The 19,752-nt window shown below is 38.5% G+C and overlaps 1 protein-coding gene and 1 long non-coding RNA gene across 3 annotated transcripts in view; one reads left to right on the top strand and one right to left on the bottom strand.

Moving 5' to 3' along the window:
• The first annotated feature begins 13,333 nt into the window (after positions 1–13,333).
• The window catches only part of rabepk (Rab9 effector protein with kelch motifs), a 14,487-nt gene continuing 8,068 nt past the window's right edge, over positions 13,334–19,752 (top strand). Inside the window, exons 1-3 of one of the 2 annotated variants that reach the window (XM_042221707.1) lie at positions 13,334–13,711; positions 13,884–13,938; positions 14,034–14,188. In XM_042221707.1, the coding sequence (XP_042077641.1) occupies positions 13,886–13,938; positions 14,034–14,188 (208 nt within the window). In that variant the 5' untranslated portion in view covers positions 13,334–13,711; positions 13,884–13,885. Of the gene's footprint in view, positions 13,716–13,883; positions 13,939–14,033; positions 14,189–19,752 lie in introns of both variants that reach the window. The other variant, XM_042221706.1, reaches the window with a different exon arrangement.
• LOC121814683 lies at positions 15,636–19,371 on the bottom strand. The gene is made up of 4 exons (XR_006054506.1): positions 19,282–19,371; positions 18,916–19,080; positions 15,892–16,322; positions 15,636–15,777 (listed from the first exon to the last, which is right to left on the bottom strand). It is a non-coding gene; the product is annotated as an uncharacterized LOC121814683 (long non-coding RNA).

Below are 19,752 nucleotides of genomic sequence, written 5' to 3'. Positions count from 1 at the left end.
TGGAAGTCAGAGTTAGAGTATCCACAGAGAGCATTTAATCACAACTAGCAAGCACCTGTAGGTGATACAACTTTAAGAAAAAGTTTGAAAAAAAATTAGTGGTTGCCCAGTGACTGCAGAGAATTTTTCGCATTGCGCAACTGACTAGGTAGTTGCAGTGACTAACTCTCAAGCGATTGCAAGGTGATTGTCTGGATCGCTTGGTGGGAGGCAACGTGTCTCCAAACTGTCACAGTCTGACTCAAACTGACTGCAATCACACTCAAACATACTGGTAAAGTTTTGCAAATAAATGTCACCTAAATAAGTGCCTAAATAATAAATGCAGACAGACTGCCAGCACCTTGCTATCCATCTGAGTCATGACTATGACTATGTCATTTTGTAGTTACTGCAGCATCTATTTGGGAATTTTTGAATTTCTGTTTCAAGTCTATGAGATTCTGAATGTAGTTAGTTAATGAGAATTTCCACTGTATCCAGACAGTAACAGATTTACAACAGATCTGAACAGATTTGTCCTTTATGCTGATTTATGACAGTTAATTCCTGTTTTTTCACTTACAGATTTCATATAATTTGCAAATTCAAATTACAAGCCCAGCTGGCAACTGACTGCCAGTCTGTACAGACCTGGTCTGTGTCTCTGAAGCAGGCATTTTAAAAGACATCAAGATTGCAGGTTCATTGCACATGATCGCATAAGTTCATGGCAAAGCCTGAAAATGGACATGGACACGAGTTGCCTAGTCTCTTTTGATAGACCTCACAGGAAGTGAAACTTCAACTTGAGTGTAAAAATGACCAAATAAAGTATAAATAGCTGGTCCAGTATGAGATTCAAACTCTAGTCTCTAGTGAGAAAGAAGTGACTCATGGCTTTGCCACCACCCCCTGCCTCCTAAGATCCACTTCAATGCACTTTCAAAGTGATAGCACTACAATTTGTGTTACAAATAAATACTACCTTTAACTCAACCCTTAAAATGTTACCTCAAAATGGCCAGATTTGCCATGAAGTCTTTGTTATTTTCTGTCGGACCAGCACCTATACACGACGTTGCAAATCTGAGATGGTCTTTAAATAAAATTTATTTTAAAACACAGTTTATTTTAAATCCACATAAAACACTTCATTTGGATTTCTTCTATGCTTTGTTTGCTGTTCCTCTATTCTCTTCCTTTCCAAGTCAGTTACACATCAAAATCTTTAAAATTTCAGATTAGGCACCAAAAAACCCCTGAAAAAAACATTTGCATTGCAGCTGGCAATAGGTTGTGTAAAGTTGTTTCACTGGTTTGTTTTGTGTTCACGATCCCCCTGAACAGTCCTAAGGGGCAAGAATAATTGGCAAGGGAGTGGAAGTGGCCTCAGTCTCTTGCTGCAAAATGTCCAGCATTATCAGAGAAGGATATCATCGACTTCAATTTGGAAAGGAGAAAACTATACTGCAGATAGCAAACGCCCAAGGGGAAGAGAAAGCATTAGGTCCTCACATTGTCCGCAGATGAAGTTCAGTGGTTGGCAGCGAAAAATCTTTCTCTAAGGGGTCCACAGGCACACTCAAACAAACAATAGAAGCTTTCTGAAAGAACTCAAGCTCGTGGCCAAATTTGACCCACTTTTGAAAGGGCACATTGTCAGGATGAACTCAGTGAGAGCCCACATGAAAAGATCATGCATTCCATAACGCCAAACCACAAAAATCATAGTAATAATACTTTCTTTTAGTTAAAGTGTCTGATGTCGGGTGCACCAAGCATTTGGTTCATTTTTTGAAATCCTTCCAAGAACTAAATATCCCCTCTGAAGACTACACAGGTCAGGTCATATGAGAGAGGGGGTATCCAACATAACGTGTACAGCAACAGACAGAAATAATGTAAAGTGTTAGTTCAAGGCATAATCAATTATAATATGTTACTGCAAGTGTAAGATATTAGATGGCTTATTCAGGTTATTCAGGCCTGAGAGGGAGAATTTTGATTGTTTTATATGTTCGAGACGGTCAAAATGTTTAATCGTGCAACAAGGTGGGATGATTTATGCATTTTCTTAAAAAGTAACTGAAGACAATTTTTAAGGACACGTGTCTCAAAGTACAAACAAAAGCCCAACTATGAACAAATGTCAGCAAAATGTTTACACTAGTATGACTATAAATGCTCATCACACCCTGATACAATTAAAAGTTGTATACAGACCATGCTTCTCTCCATCCAGAATACACAAATTATTTAAAGGCACTTCACCTATATATGTGATATGTTCAACAGATCAAGGAACCCTTACTCATCAGTTTATTCAGACTAACAGATTACTGACTTTTTGGGGTCCTCTATTTGACTTTTTCACTGCTGCTTTTAATAGGTAGCTCCCTTTTCCCTCTTTCACAGTGTTATTTTTGATGGTTGATTTGAGCAGATCATTATGAGGCTCAGTCCATTTCCTTATCAATGCTATTAGCAAGAAAAATTCTGCTGGAAGTCCAGACTGATCCAGCTTTATTTATACAACACTTTAAAACAACAGTAGGTGGCTGAGGACATTAGGAAGTGTGTTACACCTACAGAAAATTAGATACACTAAGTCAAACAAAGCAGATCTCTTTCAGGGAAAAAAAATGCTTTATAGTCCCAGGTCTGATTGAATAGTTTAATGAATCTTCATTGGGCTCATGGACAAACAATGCAGTATTGTACTATGAAAATTCAAAACATGTTTTGTTTGTTGTTCATTTTGTTTTGGATACCTGCAACTTCTAAGTCTTAAAAACTAATAATCAGAAAAAGTTACTTAAAAAAGTAATCTTGACTAAAAATAGAACTACAGCTTCTTATATTAATACTAACATCAGCAATATAAATTGGATATTTAAAAAAAAAAAGCACTGTAAGTGCCTATTTTTTAAAACTTGAGGGAATAAAAATCACTTTTAAGTTTCCACTGTTGCAACGTTTTCAGCTATTTCATCTTGAGTTGGGCAAAACTGTTGGTGTCTGTTAGGCAGTTGTGCCTAAAGGGAGGGTGTTTGTTATAAAGAGACTCACTTTCTGTGATCAGCTGTTGGAGATAAGTGGGTGGATCAGTTTTATGTTTTATGATAAAACAGCATCCAATGACACTAATTTGTGAGATTAGCGTCCACCCAGATAATCCAGTCCTCCTCTACATTTTTTATCCAACTCAAATTCATGTTCAAACATGTAAACATGGCCCATAATTACCGGCTCACACACATCCTGCTAGGGTGTATTTGAGTGGCTGTCACTGTCTTAATTGGAGAACACTTAACGCATATGAATTGATGAGCTGTCTGAGCTGTCAGACTGTCAGGTTCCTCTGGGTCAAGGCTGTTTGTTTGCTTTCAGAGTGGATGGATGACTGCTGAGCAGGAGAGCATCTAATATTTTATGTCTGATATTAATAAAACAGTTTTCACTTGTATTTTGGGGCATTTTTCAGCATTTTGTGTGAGAAAGTTGTAGCTATAGTGTCTAGTTTTAGAGACTGCTTATAATAAAGTTCATTTGTGAACTCTTTTTAGTCAAATACATTGGGAGGAAAGTAGAAAGATTATAATCTTGGGTCTTTTTTTTCTTTGTCCACAAGTATTTCACTTTCTCTTTCTTATCAACAGGAAAACAGCTGTCACTGATTGGATTTTTTTAAAGCAGTGCAGTGTGTCCATTTTTTCATGCTTTCATAGTCCTGTTCATTAGGAATACCCTGCCTGCAATCATAAGTCCAAAGTACAGTCAACTAATTTTCACAAAGTGAAATGTTGAAATGTTGAAAGGATCATATAATATACACTATATTGCCAAAAGTATTCACTCATCCATCAAAATCATTGAATTCAGATGTTTCAGTTATGGCCACAGGTATATAAAATCAACAATCTAGGCATGCAGGCTGCTTATACAAACATTTGTGAAAGGGCTCTCAGGGGCTCAGTGAAATCCAGCAACTGGGAACAATAGCAACTCAGCCACGAAGTACTGGGTGTAAAATCAAAGAGCAGGATCAGTGGGTGTTGAGGCACATAGTGCACAGAGGTCATCAACTTTCTGCAGAGTCAATTGATACAGGCCTACAAACCTCATGTGGCCTTCAGATCAGCTCAAGAACAGTAAGTAGAGAGCTTCGTGGAATGGATCTCCCTGGCTGAGCAGCTGCATCTAAGCCTTACATCACCAAATGCAAAGCGTCAGGTGCAGTGGAGTAAAGCGCACTGCCACTGGACTCCAGAGCAGAGCAGACGTGCTCTCTCAAATCACGCTTCTCTGTCTGGCAATCGGATGGACGAGTCTGTGTTTGGCAGTTGCCAGGAGAACTGTATTTTTCGGCCAAGTGTAAAGGTGGTGGTGGTGGTAGTTGGGGGGTGGGGTTGACATCTTAGACAATTTCGTGCTCCCAGCTTTGTGGGAACAGTTTTGGGATGATCTCTTTCTGTTTCTGTTTCAACATGGCTGCACACCAGTGCATAAAGCTAGGTCCATAAAGACATGGATGAGTGAGTTTGGTTAGAACTTGACCTAAACCCAGCAGTACACCTTTGGGATGAATTAGAGCAGAGACTGGGAGCTTTCTCGCTTAACATCAGTGTGTGAACTCACAAATTCACTTCTGGAAAAATTGGTAGAAAATTCCCATAAACACTCCTAAACCTGTAGAAAGCCTTCACAGAAGAGTTCAAGCTCTTATAGCTGCAAAGGCTGAGCTGATATCATATAAAGCCTGTGGATTAAGAATGGGGTGTTACTCAAGTTCATATGCATGTGAAGACAGATGAATTAATACTTTATATTATCTAACAGAGACACAATATAGTGTATCTCTGTTGTTAATTTCCACAAAGTTAATTTCCACAAAGTGAATGTTGAAATATGTTGTAAAAATATAGGTATAAAAGTTAAAAGTTATGAGCAGAAACTGGAGGGATTGTGGGATAAAATGAATTCATTAAAGGTCCACATTAAACACTGAAGTCAATAATTGGCTTGCGTAATGATCCCTTCTCCAGAGTCAGCCTGGAACTCTCTCTTAAAAAGAAAATTGACAGACAGGCATAACCTGTTTTCCTCCTTTTATCTGAAATATCAGCAGTTCTCTGTAACTACATGGGAATTTCACAATAAAATATAAAATGCTTTGATGTTTCACTACAAAGATATGTGCTAATCTTCTGCTTAGGTCTTTAAAGTCAGCCACAGTTGGAACTTGCCTCTGGCTTCCTGCTTGCACACCCACACATGCATCACAGGCATAAAATACAAAAGTCCCCCCCACAACTTTAACCACACCCCTGTAATACCTTATCCATATTAATTTACTCTATACTGACTGATAAATACTGGATAATGGATGAGGCTTTCGTCTCGGTAAACAGTGCAGGTCGACCTCCTCCAGTTTGGATAATACCCTCCATAAATGATTCAACGTGTCATCAGATAAAGAGGAGAAGCCTCATTACCAGACTAAAGGACATGTTACTACATCTGAGCCCACTTGTTGCTGGGAGTAATATGCTTGTCAACTTAGATGCACTGCTGGATTGAATGCCTCTGGTGTCACAAACAGTGACACACGTTTTTATAAAATTAACACAATCCTTTACCAATGTGCCAATGTGGTCAGTAAATAAGACATCCGGATAAGTGCCATCGCTAGCTCTTCTATACTCTCATAGTCATTGGTATTGGTGGGTTTATGCCAACCATATTTTACCAAAAATAGCACACTGTCAGTCTAGCCCTACAGTATTCAGATGGTATTTCAAATAAAAGAAATTTACCTCACCATAGGTACTGACTAGGAAGGATGATGTCTCTGAGGGATTGGCAGGGGGTTTCCGCAAGAAAACTCTGAGACACGTCATCTTGGAGAGAGCATGCTAGCTGCTACTGCAGACAGGGTGGTTTCAGTAGCTAAAAAGAAGACAGAGAAACCTGATCCTGCTTTGTTCATGAGCGTGTGTGTGTGTGTGTGTGTGTGTGTGTGTGTGTGTGTGTGTGTGTGTGTGTGTGTGTGTGTGTGTGTGTGTGTGTAGGCAATCAGACAGAATAACAAACATATCTGACCCAGACCCTTTTTTATATATTTTGGCTGCTTTTTCATTCTTTTTCAGTCGTGACAGAGGAAGGTTTTTCTTTTTTGTTAAACCACGTAACACTGACTTATTTATCATTCACTAACAACTCAAACAACTGAAAAAGAGAAGCAATTTTAAATTTAGGCTCTTTCCAGGCTGTCACAAAAGCAGATAATTTGTTCCTAATCCTTTAGCTCAATCTGTGAAAAATGCCAGCAAGGTGATTCTCAAAGTGCTATTAGCTGAAAACCTGGCATATCTCAGCATGCCTTGCAGTGTATTCTTAAAAAATTAAGGAAACTGGCAAAAAGGGAGGGCAAAAGACGAGGTGGCAAACGTGAAAAACTGTCCATAGAAGAGCTTCAAGAGTCCTGGAGAACTATACATGAAAGCTGTGTAAGAGAGTTCCGGCTGTATTAAAGAATAAAGCAATGAGAAGAGAAGAGAAGAAAATATTGACTTTCAAGCTCATTAGAGTTGTTCGTGCTCTGTTTCTGCCTTTTTTGCTGCATTTCCATTTACTTGAATTACATGCATTTCAATATATCTGTGCCCCTATTTCCAATTTTTATGGCAAAATTATACATTTTACATGCTCAATGTATTATGATTTGCCTTGTATGCCTTTAACAGCACATTTTTACTGATTAACCTGAATTTTATGATTGTGTACTTTACCTATTTCTTACTATTCCTAATGAGCTACCAAGTAGCAGCGACAGCTTTCCATATGAAGTTAAACAATACGACTGCTGCCTGATAGTGAAAAAGCATCCATTGGATGTATGAGCTGGTTGGTTTAGCACCATTTGTAGATTTGGAGACATATGGGTGACATTCACTGTACTAGACAGCTGTCAGATGGATTTGGCAAATGTTGACATACAAGAGTGTTATTGAAAAGTGAGAGCCAAGGTTAAGATATGAAAAGACTGCCCAGATTCGATCTCTTCATTCCCCGAGGTTAAAGTATTTTAAAAGGTCAGAACTTATTTTTTTGACGTAAAATATATCTTTTCTTAAATATATTTTTCACACTAAGGTTAAAATTAACTACATGGCAGATTTATTTTGTTTCTTTGAGAAATGTGGTGATCAATTCGAGCTAACAGGAAACAGAACAGAAACGACAGCCGCCTCTAGAGCAAACAACAGAAAGACAAAAAACATGTTTTAATACCCTGATTGAATAATCACCAGGGGAGCACTGTCAAACAGATAAAACTAATCCAGTGTTGTGTTTGCATGTCAAAAATCCAGATTACTTTTGCAGCATGACTTAACACACCTTTGGGTGAAATGTGACACAAGAGCAATGGCTCCAGCACATTGTTTTGACGTCTTTCCCAGTGGCAGTGTACCAGTAACCGAGAGATGAACTTTCCAAATTAATCCCGATTACCAAGCAGACCACCCACCAAGAAGGCACCCAAATCGAGCTCTATTTAAAGGCGACGAAAAAACGGAATCTGGTTAATGGATTTCCCCTCGCCTAGAGCACAAATCAGCAAGTATTGTGCACACAGCATGCTCAGAAAGATAGCGTGCACTCAGAAGCTAATGTAGGCTGACAAAAATGATATCAGTTATCTCTTTCTCCTGCCTCTTGTCCCTTCCCCGGGACTTTAAAAAGTCACGATCATTTTCCCTTTCCTCTTATTCTGTCCACCCAGAAAAAGCCCCCTTTTTCCCTTTTTTTGGGTCCTTATCAGTTACAGTGAAAGGAAAACAAAGGACTTCTCTGAAACCCATACTGCGTTTCCCTGAAAGGAAAGATGGTCAGATAATGCTACTGTGGAATGGCCTGTTTAGGGGTGGGGGGAATGGGTATCCATATGTCAGTCTCTCACACCGAAAATATACACACTGTGTTTGCAGCTTTCAACAGAAATAATAGACTATTCAAACTCCCAAAAGTCCACTCTACCCTGTTTATGTTTAAACAGACAAGTTATACAAGTCCTCTCCGGTATATATCCTGCTTTATTCCACAATATGTGCTCCAAAATAGCACACTGGAGAACAGTTGTACCAACGTGTCATATTTTATTGTCTCATAATTTTACTGCTTTTTCTCGCCCATTGCTGTTTTGTTTCTTTTTAGGATTTTACTTCCATCTAATACAATCTAATTTGCACATTTTCACTGATGCACTTTGGTTTTGCACAAACTTTTGGATTTTAACTAGTTTTAAAGTTAAATATTAGTACTTTCCATGGGGTTTCAACTAGAGTAACCGAGAAATAATTTATATTTTTTACAGTCTGTCAAGCTAACATTGTGTGGCAAGCCCTAACGTACCATGACCTGAGTGCAGCAGTAGTTTTAGTCCCTAGATGGCCAATATCACATGCCTCAAGTTGTGTTCCAAAGCCACAGTGACCCAATGATTAGATCTAGCAAATAATCCTATGTCCCCATAGGGCTGACACTCAGGAAGTGCAGGAAGTGCAACAGAAAGCTACAAAGCAGAGAAATGTGAAGAAGAGGCAATATTAGGTACTAGTGGAAGAAGAAGGTAAAGGCGAGAGAGACTTAATTAAGATCGGAGTGATAAGCAGGCAAGAATGGGACAAGTTCCCTGAAGAGAAGAATTTTCAATTTGCCCTGGAAGACAGCAGATGATTGTGCAATTTTTTGACTGCAGGTGAATTCTATCATTGTTGAATCATAAAGGGAGAAGACTACATCCTCAGATGGCCACAGGGACTGCTACGCACCTGTTGGAGGCGGACTGAAGAGCATGTCTTCTAACTTGTTTCACTGAGTAACAGTCTATTAAGTCTATCAAAAAAACAAAAGCAATAATGACACAAAAGATCATCATGTGAAGCGAAAAAAGCCTTAATTACAGAAACATTAAAAAAAAGAGTACAGACACAAACTTACCATTTATGTTAAAATGCACCCAGTGCAGCCAATGCAATGTGTTAGTTAGCAAGGTGCATCCATAGCACACAGACACCAGCTAATTACAGCTTAGTAAGTACTTTCAATTGTTCCCTTATTTTCCATGGGGTCACCACAGCATATGGATCCATATGTCTGATTTGGTAAAGATTTTAAGCTGGATGCCTTTCCTGATCTAAGATTTTTGCTGGGTTTGGGACTGGCACAAGGTGTGTGTGTGTGTGTGTGTGTGTGTGTGTGTGTGTGTGTGTGTGTGTCATCCAAGACTGAGAGGACACACAGACACGCGTGCACACACACAAGTCCCTCCCACACCATGGACCACACTAGAGCACAGGTAAAACTCTTGAATAAGCTACACCACACAGCAATCCATATTGTTATTCGGCACATAACTCCATTAAAGAAAAAGGCAATAATATGACGAACATGTTCAATAGGATCAGTTCAGTGATTTCACTGCAAAGGCTAAGCAGTGTCAATTCAAATATCAAGTTTGAAACCATTTGTAGTATAATCTAAATATTATTATGATGGAAATACTTTACTCATTCACTTATTTATGATTGAACAGGTATTCTGAAGATCAACACTGATCAAGACTGCTTGAAAAAACAAACTGTAGATAAGCATCAGCCAGCAGCAGTATCTGAACTGTGTTTGGATGCTAGGTCTCACAGTACTACACACAGACTATACTCTGTTAACTGTAGTCTAGGTTCCTGTCTTGCATCTGGTCTTGTTTTTCCTAGAAACCCTGGGAACCCTTTTTTTCATTTCAGGTGCTTTTATGAGCTTGGTACTTATGGTATCTTATGGTATCTTATGGTATGTTATGATTTTGTAGGTTAAGTAGTTACCATTTTCTTGTACTTGTTCTGTCAAAATCTGCAGATTTCCACGTAACTTTTTACATTTCACTTTGCTACTTTACATGTTTTTACGCTGTCCGTCTCACAGACACATTACTGAACTGTATGGTGGACTAACATTAAACACGCAACACAGCAGTCTAACCTTGTGCCTGAATGGCTTTTTTTCCTACTTCTTTATTAATAGGAAAGGCCAACAACAGAGACATGGCCTACACTCTTTTTAACTAGAGGCTCTTTGAGATTATGATTAATAACCAATAAAGTGGGCTTCAAAGAGTACACATAGTTCTGGGCTACAAACAAACCCAGAAGGACATATAATCAATCTCCCATTATGTCCCTAAACTTGAAAGAAGCAGTCTTTTTAAAAGACTTTCCTTCCTTTTTCAGTGAATTAAAAAAAGGCTACGCTGAATGACAATATCTGCTGTACCCTTTCTAAGTGTGGGATAAATGTTCAGAAAGGTTCGACTAATGTGTCTTTGTATAGGGCACACATATGTTTGAGGAGTTTTACCGGTAGATGCCAAAGCTTTCAAGCGTTTGAGTCTCTACTTTTAGATTTTTGAATGTTCTTGCGTTCATACTTCTGCTCATTCATTCATTCATTCATTCAGTTATTAAGGTAATAAGAAAGTATCAAGAGTGGACCTATTATCTTAACTTTTTCTCATGGCTTCTATTGTAACCGTAACACTACAAACTAAGTCAGGGCAAGTACAATAAAATTCACTCACATTGATTTTAACTGAAAGAAACCTCAATATAGGCATATGAAAATGTTTTTAATACTCTTACTATATTTATCTTAATCTATTCTAAACTATTTAGAAATGTTGTCCAAAAGTATGTGTGTGGAATAACATGAATCTTTGTTGCTTTTTATGCTGTTCCCACTGAATTCATGGAACATTAGAGCAAACAAAATGCAATAGCACAACCTACTGAGCAAAATATGAAATGCACTGTGGATGTTTTGCTCTATATGAACATACTAGAAGAAACATCACTGATGGAAAAACAAGAAAAGAAAAAAAGAATAAGTTAAATATTACCATGCTGAAAATACACCCATTTTATCTTAATTGTTTGCTTAATTCAGATATGGTAATATAAATTCACTGGCCAGTTCATAAGGTACACCTTGCTAGTGTTGGGCTCAATTTGCCTTCAGAGCTACCTTAATTTTTTGTATCTCTTTCTGGATTGGTGACTGTGGAGGCCATTTGAGTACATCATTGTCATGATCAAGGAACCAATTAAATGATCTAAGCTCTGTGACACAGCATGCTAACCTCCTAGAAGCAGCTTTTGGTCATGAAGGGATGAACCTGGATGACAGCAATGGTATTTAAATAATGCTTGGTATATCCCCCAACACAATTGCAGCAGCCGGAACTGTTGATATAAGGCAGGATGGATCCATGCTTTCATGTTCTTTATGCCAAATTCTGACCTTAACATCTGAATGTTACAGTAGAAATCAAGACTCAGTGGATCATGCAATATTTATCTTCTATTGGTGGCCAAAAATCCTGCATCCTGCAGCTTAAATTTAGGTTAAAATTGTGTGAAAGAGGTCAAATCAAATTCATTGCTGAAATTTCAAATTGTAGTTAAAACTGGTGCTCAAAATGAGAACCATAAAAAATAAACACTGGGACTTGTTACACATACACATCCACATTCACTCACATGCACTCAGTCATACCAAACTTGAGCATCGCCCATCTTTACCTTTTGATACTTTCTTTCAAACTCTTAAAAAAGCACATATGTCAGCTCATTAAAATTAAGAGGAAATTAATTATAGTAAAGACTTCAGACTGGTTTGTGAACTGCAGCATCATGCAGGAGAGCCAGAGTTATAATTTTAAGGTACCATCCCAACAAGAATTCTTTATTGAGGTTTTAAAATACCTGGTTGCTAAAACATAATTGCATTTTCTGTCTAGGTCCCATCAGGTGAACTGAAACAATTGAGAAGTGATCTTTGAACTGGCCTCCAAAGTCACTATCACATGCCTGTATGATTTGTCAAAAGAGTCATTTATTTTGAAGGACAGTGAAATCCTTTGCAAAACGTCAAACAGCTCTGACCGCTTCACCTCCTCCGTAACAATTTAAATACTGGAGATTTTCAGTGGAGTTGACACAGCAAGATAACACAATTCTCATTGTTTCCTGGTACACTTGTGGCTCTAATTGCTGAACATCTCCAATATTGAATAAGGACTTTAATTGGGTAGTTGCACATGTGGGAGAGATGACTGCAGGAGAATTGTGTTTCACTCCCCCAAAACCTCTTAGACAGATCCATATCTCAAGTTTCAAACACAGTAAAATCAGCAAATACAAAAAAAGATCAATACCCCCAGGTATGAAGAAAAAACAGGCAGTGGCATCAGGAAGAGGTTGTCCTTCACGACTATTGCTTTGACTTACAGAATTGCCAGTTAATGCCAGTATACAGAGTTAATCTTCTTATTCTTGTTCATACTCATGTCCAAATAACAATGAGCTTCTCGGAAACAGGGTTGTGAGAAAGGCACTACAGTGGTACAGTCTGGTCTCACTGGAGGAAGGGTGAGGGTCTGCTTTGCATCCTCAGGACTTCCTGTTTGGGAGTGCTCCAGTTTGTAGATATCTGACTTATTGACTTTATTCTAAAGATCCATTCAACAGAACCACAATTCTGTCTTTCAGCAGCACATTTAGCAAGTGCTTTGCAGTAAATGTAATCTCCCACCAGATGGCGACAAAATGTGACACACTGTGAACTGAGGCGCGCGTGCACACACACAAGCACATACATGAACCCAGAGCACTCATTTTGTGACTTAAGATTAACCTTAATGATGAATTATTTACTGGATACCCGACACTCAGCAACATTGGACCTTTTAAACAGCGTAGTTTTGAGTGAAAAAATCGGATGATGTAGCAATTCCGTGTTCGTGAAGTTGATGTAAAACTAAACGTATAGGAGGAAAATATTTAAGAATAATTAATAATACTTGTTAAAAAACGCTAATATGACTCCCAGTAATTCTATGCCTAGACTTTATAGAAAGTGAGATGGACCTTTTATGTTCCAGCCAGATAAGACATATTGGTATCCTGAGAATATTTGCACAGCCACATTACTGTCAAATATACCATTAAACATTTTATGCTTTTACTTGTATTTAAGTTTGAAAATGCTCTTAGCAATAGCCTGCCTACCTTATTTGCTTGAAGTGAGAAGTAGAACTCTTTGGGTTAAATAAATAAATAAACAATTTGCAGTTTGTATTTAAAATCATTTTTTCTACGTTAACCATGCCAGGAATTAACATTAATGTTTTAGGTATGATAAAATATGCATTTAGGAGTAGCGAATTGAGATTGGTAAACTGAGCATGCGCCTCGGCAATCCCATGGCAACCACGTTTGGAACGAAGGCATGACATAACGTAACCTACGTAAAACAAATGCGTACAGACTTCAACGTAGAGCCCCATTCTGGCTAGTAGTTAAGTATTTACGTTAACTAATTACGAGTTTTTTATTTAACTTTATTAACATAATTCACGTATGTGCGCTACAAAGTGGGACCAAGGGGAAATTACTTCACGTAATATATACGGAAAGCCACGGTAGTCTCCTCTTTTCACCCGGAAGGACAGGTTAGCGGAGAGGAAGCTCTTCTCGTGCTCAAAATGCGGACTGAGGACGCTGATTGTGTTTCCAACTCAGTCGCTTACAAGAAGTTCTTCTCTAAGTGTTTAGAACAATAAAAAGGGACCTGTTTGGATTGCTTACATTGTGGATACATTTCGTAAGAAAATGTAGGTATGTATGCTTTTTCAGAGGCTCTCAAGTACAGTCAGTCAGTGTTAGTCATTATTTTTAATCCCAGCTCGTCGTGTATTATTCGTATCTTATAACTTTGATTGTAGCATCATCACTGAGGATACAAAATACGAGGAAACAATCTTTATATTAATGTATCTCTGACAGACATGGCGTTTCTCCCAGTCCTTGATCCTCAACATAAACCCGAAGAAGGAATATGGTTAGTGAGTTGAAGTACTTTCAGTGCACTTGTGATTTTAAAAAGAGTATAACATTGGATGTAGCCTCTGGTTGAAATTGTTCTGTTGCTAATAGGTATTCTTTGAGACCCAGGGGAAGTGCTCCAGGTGTTAGTGTTGGTCACACCTGTATATTCACTCCATCTGAAGATGGAGGAAAAGGGAGACTCCTTATTATTGGAGGAGCCAATCCCAGTGGCAGTTTCTCAGATTCGCACATCATAAATCTAGGTAAAAAAAAAAAAAACCAGCCTACTGTCACCATCAAAGTCTATGAAGGTAAGAGTTTGGATATTATTCTTTAAATTTCCCAAATAGTGTTTTTATACAAAGACTCCAATGACAAGAAACCCGTGACAGTGAAATAAATAAGTTCCACAAGTCTAATTGTTGACTTTTTTTTTCTTTAGGTGAGCGTCCTTTGACCAAAGACAACCATCTCCTGGGTACCTTTGACCTGACTGGCATCCCCCCTGCTCCTCGCGGTGTACCGCAGATTGAAGTCACCTTTGAGATTGATGTCAACGGCATTCTGCGTGTCACTGCTGAGGACAAGGGCACAGGCAACAAGAACAAGATCACAATCACAAATGACCAGAACCGGCTAACGCCCGAGGACATCGAGCGCATGGTGAACGACGCAGAACGCTTTGCTGACGAAGATAAGAAGCTGAAGGAGAGGATCGACGCTCGCAACGAGCTGGAGAGCTACGCATACTCCCTGAAGAACCAGATCGGTGACAAGGAGAAGCTTGGTGGCAAGCTGTCAGATGACGATAAGGAGTCCATTGAGAAGGCAGTGGAGGAGAAGATTGAATGGTTGGAATCCCACCCGGGGCGCGGGGGGCGCCCGCGGTACGAGGGCTGGGAGCTGCAGATGACTAGGGCTTGAGAGCGTGAGGAGATTTTGATCCACAAGGCGACCGGAGAGTCAGGCAAGAAGAGGAGCTTGAGGAGGTGGTTCAGCCCATTATCACCAAGCTCTACGGTAGTGCAGGTGGTCCTCCACCAGAGGGCAGTGAGCAAGATGAAAAGGATGAGTTGTAGGCAGGTCTGAAGTCTTGTCGCTCCTTGGCCCTCTGGCATGTTGGTGTACATATTGACTGATGGGACTCAAATTGTGAGAGGAGTGGTCGGGAAGGGGCTGACAATAACAAGTGACCATACTGAATTTCCTGAAAGACTTTAAAACAAGTTTCAGTGTGTGAGACGTGTTCTCTTCGCTGGAAGGCGGAGATATTTGTCAGCCTGGATATGAGGCTTGTTGCTGCTGTTCTCAGGCAGTCCTGATGGGGTTCCGGAAAGGGGAGGGATGTAGTTGGGTGGGAGGTGGTTTTGGGGTACACTGAATATGTGTCTGTGGGATGAAGGGCTCTTTATTTAATGCAACATATCTGGTAGTATGACAAAAATGTTTGATACAGTTTTCGTCGTCTATTATATATTATAGGATATTTTCCACATTGGTAAAGTCAACCTCTGTAAAACTTGCATCTCATTCATGAAATCAATTTTTCATGAATGACGAAGATAACCTTTATTCTTCGCATTTAATTTTTTTATCATGTGTCAATTTTTTCCTAATCTTTTTTTTAATTTTTTTTTTATCAACAGACAATACTCATTATATATGGTACCCAGAGTATTCATGCCTCCAAATACAAATAACAGGTTTATTGCCTCAGGGGGTGCTGGTCCGTTGGCTTCCTCCTCTGGATTCCCATCATCACACACTGTCCAGGGAAATATACACATGGAGTGGTCAAGACGCTTTGGTGGCAGAGCTCCTTTGAATTTCATTAGGAGCCATCTACATTTGTCTGCAAGCAGAAAATATACAAGCAATCATACTTAATGTGTGTAAAGAACTAAAATAATATATTTATATAGGGTAAAAAAACAAACAAACTATGAATGGCTTAAAGACAGTGTACCAGTGTTAAATCTGTACATGGAGTTGCTTGCTCCATCTGCTGTCATCCCTCCAAAGATGTAGATATTTTTGCCCAGCACAACAGCTGAGTGGGCAGCTACTCCTGGTGGAATATCTCCTTTGGCCTGCACTTTCTCCCACTTCACGTTCCCTTTAAAGATAATTTAACAGATATTTTTATATCATCCCAGTGCAATGCAGTGATACTCTGAACATGTATGATGCATGTGTGTTGAAATACAAAGTGCTTCCTTTGTGAATCACAGATGTGGACAGTCTTACTTGAATCAAGAGAATACATATCGTTGTGGAATTTGTCTCCAGCCATGCCCCCATGAATATAGATCTTTGAATCCACCGCTACAATGATGTGACCATGTCTGGCTGGAGGGTGCCTGCCTTGTGTTTCAGGTTGGGACCAAGTAGAAGAAACTGCAACAGATTTACACAGAAGAGATGGACGGAAAAAAGATTATTTTTATATAAGCATATACGCTTTTCATAGCAATTGTCAATAGTGAAACATGAAAGAAACAGGAGAATATGGATTTTCTTTTTGAAAATCTCAATCACAGATAGGAAATGCCTCGAACAGTGACATATCATATTTCCTCAGCACTTGATCTTTTTGTATCTACCAGTGAATGAATAATGAGTGTATACATTCTCTTAATTGTTTGCATCATATATCAATTATGTCTGTTATGTGTGTTTTTTTTTCTGTTTTTATAATCAGCATTGGGAAGGTTACTTCTTAAAATGTATTCCACTACAGATTACAGAGTACATGCCCCAAAATGTATTTTGTAACATATTCCGTTACGTTACTCAATGAGAGTAACGTATTCTGAATACTTTGGATTACTTAATATATTATCATGTTTTTACAACTACATGAATGTACTATTGCTGTGTGATTTATTACTATTAGAAGGCTTACTCAGCCATACCAATACCAACTAGATTTTTAAATCTTAATATAAAATGAGTAACAGTAGGGTGGACATTAGGTAAGGCTGCACTTTTTGCAGCGAATCTCGTATAGAAAACTATTCAGCGTATATAAAACAGGTCCCGCTCCGAACCATAGTAAAGGGAACTCTGGCTAATACGTCGGGTTCTGTGTCGGGCTCGTAGCCTGAAATCTAGTTATTACTATATTTACATGCTTCCACTCCACGTTTCTGCTCGGTGACAACTCGTACTTTTCCACTCTCCTTTTTCTCCCTCCCTCGCTCACAGACACATAACGGGTATGGCAGTCCATTCTCCCTGCAGCACGGACTACACTGCCCATGAGGCTACATTCTTTAGGGCGATGCCTGTAACACTCTGCCTATTGCCTTCATATTAAAATTTTTGAGATATTTTTAAAAATATTTCTTCACGTCATTATACGGGTCGCAAGTATGAGACATGATCGGAGATTGAACACAGCATTAGAGCCTCTTAATGCGTGTTTTGTTTGGGTTTCCACCGGCGATGGAATTACCAAAAATAGAGAGGGCATAGCCTAAACATATGAAACAGGAAAAGACCGCCGTGTAATCCATTTATTTCAACAAAGTAACTGTATTCTGAATACCACCTTTTTAAACGGTAACTGTAACGGAATACAGTTACTCATATTTTGTATTTTACATACATAACGGCCGGTACATGTATTCCGTTACTCCCCAACACTGTTTATAATATACATATAGAGCAGGGGTCCCCAATCCCAGTCCACGAGGGCCAGTGTCCCTGCAGGTTTTAGATGTGTCCTTGATCCATCACAGCTGATTTAAATGGATAAATACCTTCTCAACATGTCTTGAAGTTCTCCAGAGGCCTGGTAATGAACTAATCATGTGATTCAGGTGTGTTGACCCAGGGTGAGATCTAAAACCTGCAGGACACCGGCCCTCTGGACTGGGATTGGGACCCCTGATATAGAAGGTTTAGTCATGTGAGCATCTAAGACACCAAAAGTGATGAAAACCAAAGAATTATTATTACAAATTACATTTGTAAAAATAATAAGACATTTTTAAAACAATTCAGTACCAGGTTTTCCATAATTTTCTCACATGATTCAGTAAAAATGAAATTTGACCTAAAAGCCATTCTAAGCTGTGGAATAGAAATGCTATTTGCCTATGGATCAAGTAAGTTTCAGTAATAAGGTCTACAGCCAATGCAAAAAAAGAACAATTTCTATCCTGATTGAAACTGACGTAAAATTGGGGCTCTATTAATAACCTCTACTGCATCAAAATGTCTTTACTGAAAATAACTAAAATACATTTTGACCCCTGGAATTATTTTCAGACGGCCACCGTTCTTAATCCATTCTGGTGAAACTGCGCTCGCATGAATGAGAAATGTAAAATATATGAAATTCAACTATGAAAGTTCAAATTTAATGACATTATCTCTATTTGATCTCGTGACTTTTACTCTGATTTCACATCTGATCTTCCTAGAGTAGCAAATACTTTGTAATGCTGTAAATTAAACGTACATATTTTTGAGGCATACGATAAAAAAATCCCACTTTATTTTTTCATTGTCTTTTACACTATCAATTATTTTACACATTATTTTAAACTGCTGTCAGTGAAATGAATACAACCTTTGCATTTCATTTATTGGTACCCTACTCTGTTAAACAATTTAACAGGTTTGATTGTGGAGACATCCACAGATAGATATGTAGCCCAGTGAATTGATAGGTTTTCTAATATCCTCTCTTTATAGATTTTTTGTCCTTATTTTTAAAACATTATTATATAAAGCAACCATTGACGATTGAGAAAGCATAAGATTACTATTTATGATGAAAATTCAACTCATCAATTTACATAGATGTCCAATAGATCAATCAATATCTTAGACACGGCACCCAATCAGCTATTTCAGTTTTCACATCAAAACCTGGAAGAAATAACAAAATTTCATCTCTGAAGCAGATTTCTTCTGAAATACTGTGAGGTGGTGTTATTGTAATGCACTGCGATAAGCAGCAGGTTTATCTGACACAAACCTGTATCAAACACATGAAGTTTGGAGTCAGAGACAGGTGCAGATCCTATTTCCCCACCAGAGAACACAAAAAGCCTGTCTCCAAGGCAGGCTGAGGTGGTGTGGTATGTCCTGGGACTCGCGGGTGTCCCATTTGTTTCTACAGTATTCCAGCGAGGGTTACTGTCTAGACACACACAGAATGGAAAAGATTTGTGGGTATTCAATATATCGTGTAATGTATTTATATGATCATGTATGGTTACAGACTACAAGTTTTCAAGGTTTTCACAGCCATGGTTTCACAGGTCAACAAGAAATCTGAGTGAAACCTTTCTCATCTGTGAAAATCCATCAGATTACTAGGTTAGGTTAAAATAGTATTTACCTGCCACCTGTACATTTTGGATACAGTTGCGATTTCCAGTCTGCTGCGCACCCCCAAACACCCACAGGCTCTGGGGGCAGCTCTCTGGTAAAAACTGCAGTGTTCATGCATTGCCCCTAAATGACTCAGCCATGTCCCATTCATGATTGTCTGGTCCATACAAAAACAAAAATGCAAAGAAAGTTATATAATATCAGTCTGATGGCTGATGATAACTTTAGCTTCTTGTCATAATTAAAAAAGACGTCCCATTAAAGCCTGTAAAACACAAGCCTGATAACTATATTATAAAATGCAGAGGTATACTGAGGTCATAATACTGTAAAAGCTGGCTCTGGATATATGTATATGTTCAGAGCCAGCTTTTACAGTGTGTGTGTGTGTTTGTGTGTGTGTATATATATATATATATATATATATATATATATATAATATATATATATATATATTTTTTTTTTTTTTTTAACCTTA

The sequence above is a fragment of the Haplochromis burtoni genome, unplaced genomic scaffold (assembly GCF_018398535.1).
Source record: "Haplochromis burtoni strain Fernald_Lab_line unplaced genomic scaffold, NCSU_Asbu1 Contig_72, whole genome shotgun sequence".
Lineage (NCBI taxonomy): Eukaryota > Metazoa > Chordata > Actinopteri > Cichliformes > Cichlidae > Haplochromis > Haplochromis burtoni.
The sequence above is the reverse complement of the archived record's forward strand: the minus strand, read 5'-3'. Positions and strand labels throughout refer to the sequence as shown.